Source organism: Rhagoletis pomonella, unplaced genomic scaffold (assembly GCF_013731165.1).
Source record: "Rhagoletis pomonella isolate Grant_MI unplaced genomic scaffold, Rhpom_1.0 Rhpom_scaffold_00009, whole genome shotgun sequence".
Classification (NCBI taxonomy): Eukaryota; Metazoa; Arthropoda; class Insecta; order Diptera; family Tephritidae; genus Rhagoletis; species Rhagoletis pomonella.
Genome location: NW_023458563.1, coordinates 26,709,063 through 26,713,203, shown reverse-complemented (window position 1 = coordinate 26,713,203; position 4,141 = coordinate 26,709,063). Strand labels below are relative to the sequence as shown.

At 42.5% G+C, this 4,141-nt stretch overlaps 2 protein-coding genes across 2 annotated transcripts; both read right to left on the bottom strand.

Annotated features, from left to right (window-relative positions):
* Positions 1-168: 168 nt before the first annotated feature.
* LOC118745673 (uncharacterized protein K02A2.6-like) lies at positions 169-2,274 on the bottom strand (the record flags this gene model as incomplete). Its single annotated transcript, XM_036479243.1, is given in 1 exon segment — positions 169-2,274. A coding segment is annotated over 1 exon segment (2,074 nt), but the record flags the coding sequence as incomplete, so codon positions are not given.
* LOC118745464 (uncharacterized protein K02A2.6-like) lies at positions 2,265-3,329 on the bottom strand. Its single transcript, XM_036478914.1, has one exon. It carries the CDS (start codon positions 3,327-3,329, stop codon positions 2,265-2,267), a length of 1,065 nt encoding a protein of 354 aa, XP_036334807.1.
* Positions 3,330-4,141: the final 812 nt, after the last annotated feature.

Here is a 4,141-nt window from a genome sequence, read left to right as displayed (position 1 = left end):
TTAAATTTAGCATAGTGTGTTTGGCTTAAAACTAAACTTTGTTGGTTGTTTTTATTGTCGTAGGCGGGTTGGTATTTTGCGTTGTCGCAGTGGTTGTTGTTGTTGTGTCGTTTCAGTTGCTGGTGTCTGCTTAACTTCGGTCACATTTGGATTTGCGGCTTTTGTAACCAGGCTCAGCCGTCACTGTGGGTTTCGGAATAGGTAATGCGTTGATTGATTGCCTTGAAAACCCTGGCGGATTTTCGCGTGGTGTGTTTGTCTCCGGCGTCTCTGTGTTGTTAGTTACCTGTTCTCCGTTTGCTGTTGTTGCTTGCTCACTGTGGGCTACTACTCCCGATCTCCTCACTTGATCGGCATGCCTTGTCCATATGCGACCGTCATCGAGTCTCACGTTGTAGTGTAAATCGCCTTTACACGATTCGACCACTCCGAATCGCCACTTCCTCTTTGAGAGATAATCGCGTACTGCTACTCGATCACCGCTCATCATTCGTTTTTGCGTTGGCTTCATTGCTTGATTGTTGTTTATTTGGTTATTCTGCGGCAGAAGTAAGTCCAATCTGGATTGAATCTGCCTGCCTAGAATAAGCATCGACGGTGACTTGTTTGTCACTGGGTGAATGGTACGCCTGTATGCTAATAAAATTTTTGATAATTCCGCTTTCAATGAGTCTGCTGTGCATTTTGCTGCAATTAATTTGTGTTTGATGGTTTGTACATAACGTTCAGCTTGGCCGTTTGTAGCTGGATGGTATGGCGCACCTTGTTTGTGGGCAATGCCGTTGCACTTCAAAAAATGTTGGAACTCACTCGAATTAAATTGCCGCCCATGATCACTCACCATAATGTTCGGGATACCAAATTGCGAAAATATTTCCCGACATTTTTCAATGGTGGTTTCTGTATTCATATTAGGCGTTACGTGTACTTCAGGCCACTTCCTGTAGGCATCGATAAGTACGAACAAATATTTGCCCATTATCGGGCCGGCATAATCTATATGGACCCGTTCAAACGCTTTAGTAGGCGTTTTCCAAGTGTGGCCTGGTGGCTCCTTTTTTGGATTGGGTCTTGTAGTTTGACACGGTACACATTTCTGTACTAGCTCTTCAATGTCTTTGTCTAATTGGTTCCACCAAACATAAGCTCTGGCTAGACTTTTCATTCGAACTATGCCGAAGTGTGCTGTATGCAATTCGTCCAGTACTCTTTGCCTAAGACTCCTAGGGATATACGCACGTATTCCCCGCAAGATACAACCATTGTGTAGTGTGAACTCATGTTGGTCAATGTCAAAACGGTCTTTTGGTTCGCAGATTCGGCCGTATCTCAAACCTTCTAGCAAGGATTTAATCGATTTATCCGCCTTTGTTTCTCGTTGGAGATCGGTGACGGTTATTGGTAAATTATCCAACAATTCTTCTTCCACCATGTACACCTCCTCTGTGCATTTGTGTTCCTCTATGGTTGGCAGCCTTGACAGCGCATCTGCATTAGCGTTGTCTTTCGAACGCTTGCATTTGATAACGTAATCGTACTGTTCAAGGAATAATGCATAATGTTGCATACGAGTTGCTGAGTGGGTTGGTATCCCCTTACTTGGTGAAAATATTTGCGAAATTGCCCGATTATCTGTAACGAGAGTGAACTTTCTGCCGTACAGGTATTGGTAAAACTTACGTATCCCAAATATGATTGCATAGGCTTCTTTGTCCAGTTGTGAATAGCGCTGTTGTACTTTGTTCAGCGTTTGTGAAGCGAATTGTATCGGCCTTTCCGAACCATCGCCATACGTGTGACTCAATACTGCGCCGACTCCAATTGGGCTGGCATCAACGGCCAAGGTGACTGGTAACTTCGGATCATAATGTGTGAGTATGATGTCCGATTGCATATGTTTTTTAATTTCTTCGAATGCCTTCATACATTTGTTATCGAAAATGAACTCTACGCTGTTTTGCAGTAGCCGATTAATAGGGTATACTATGTCACTTAGATTTCGCACAAATCTGCCGTAATAATTCACGAGGCCCATAAAGGCTCTAACCTCCTCTCGATTAGTAGGCACTTTCATGTCTTGGATCGCCTGGATCTTACTTTTCATTCGCCGAATGCCCTCTTTGCTGATAATGTAGCCACAGTATTCTATGCTATCTTTGAAGAATTCAGATTTTTCGAGATTCACCCGCATGTTGCACCGATCGAGTCTGCTGAGGACTTCTTCAACGCGTCGTAGGTGCATACCATCGTCTGATGCCGTGATCTTAATATCGTCTAAAAAATACTGACACCCCGGGGATACCGCTTAGTAATTGTTCCATTACACGTTGCCATTTTGCCGGAGCGCTTGCGATTCCGTACATCATTCGAGTGGGTTCGTATAACCCCTTATGCGTGCTTAGTGTGAGTAAATGTCGGTCTTCCGGGTGGATTTCTAATTGCAAATATGCTGTGGACAAGTCAATTTTTGAAAACTTTTGCCCTCCAGCCATCTTGCTAAAAAGTTCATCCACTGTTGGCAAAGGATGCTCGTCGACTAGTAATACTGGATTAAGGGTTACCTTATAGTCGCCGCATATTCGTATATTGCCACCTTTCTTGTGTACTACAACGATCGGTGTGGCACACTCACTTGTTTCCACCTTCTTAAGAAGTCCCTCCGCAACTTGTTCGTCTAGTTGACGCTCTACGGCTTCCAATAAAGGAAAAGGCACTCGTCTGTGTTTAACGAATTTCGTTGTTGTATTTGGTTTTACGTACAGTCGAGCCTGTAAATCGCGAATTTTCCCCGTAGTTTTGGAAAACAAATTGGGATATCTTTTAAGCAAGTTTTCTATTTTGCACGTTTTGCTACTATCTTCAATTTGGTTAATACGCGACGCGGTGTACGTTTCACTGCTCAGTATATCGTTCCAGTCGACTTTTATTTCACGCAGCCATTCCCGGCCCAGAAGTGGTCTACGATCTGATCTCACGATATACAATTTTAGCATTTTATCACTCAACTTGTCCGCAACGCGTACCCAAATGTAACCTAAACATTCCAAAGGTGTGCCACAATAACTCACAAGCTGTATTTTAGCTTCTTTTAATTGCGATTTTGCGAAGTTTCTTTTGGCATCTTCCAAGTTGATTATCGAAACAGGGGACCCTGTGTCCACCTCAAACGAAATTTGCACATTATTCACTGACAGTTTACATTCGATCTTTCTACCTATGTTGTGCACTTCGCCATATATTTCCACTTTGAACAATTCTTCGACCAATGTGGTTTTGTCTTCGCTTATTTGGTTCACACGCTTCTTTTGCATTTTCTGTTTAAAGCACATTTTCTTAAGATGCCCTTTTTTATTACAAAAGTGACAGGTGAAATCTTTGTATTTGCATTTGTCTGCAAGGTGCGCGTTATTGCCACACCGAAAACATTTTTTTATATCTTCTTTCGGCTTCTCGTTTTTCTCTCTCTTCTCTGACTTTTTCTTTCCCAAAACTTTAATCACGCTCTCCTTGTCGTTCCCCCCTTATAACTCTTCACCTCCTTTTTCTGCCAATTCATATGCCGTAGCCATACTTATGGCCTCAGTAAGGCCCAATGACTTCTTTTTCAATAAATTACTTTGAATGTTCTTATCTAGCAAACCAAATACGAACTGATTTCGTAAAGCTTTTTCCAGGTGCGTACCAAAATTACAATTTACCGCCAATCGTCGCAATGTCACTGCAAACTCCGTACACGTTTCGCCTGCTTTTTGCTTGCGCATGTTAAAACGAAAATTTTCCAAAATTTCGTTAGGTGTTGGGTCGAAGTGCTCGTGTAGTATTTCTATTATTTGCTCGTATGTCTTCTCTTCTGGCTTCTGGGGCATGATCTTATCGCACAATAAGTTGTATGTGTCTGACCCCATAAGATGAAGAAGCAATTTTGCATGTTTGGTCTCCTCGCATTCGTATAATTCTAACGCGGTTTTGAAACGCTCAGCCCAACGTGACCAAGAAGTTTTATTCGCGTCGAAGGGCTCAAAATTAAAAAATGTAGTTGAAGCCATTGCTTTTACTTTACGTGCCGGAACGTGAGTCGTTTTCACTCGTCGCCAAAAAATTGTTATGTCCGAGTCATTTGAAGGTTATACTTCGACTGCTT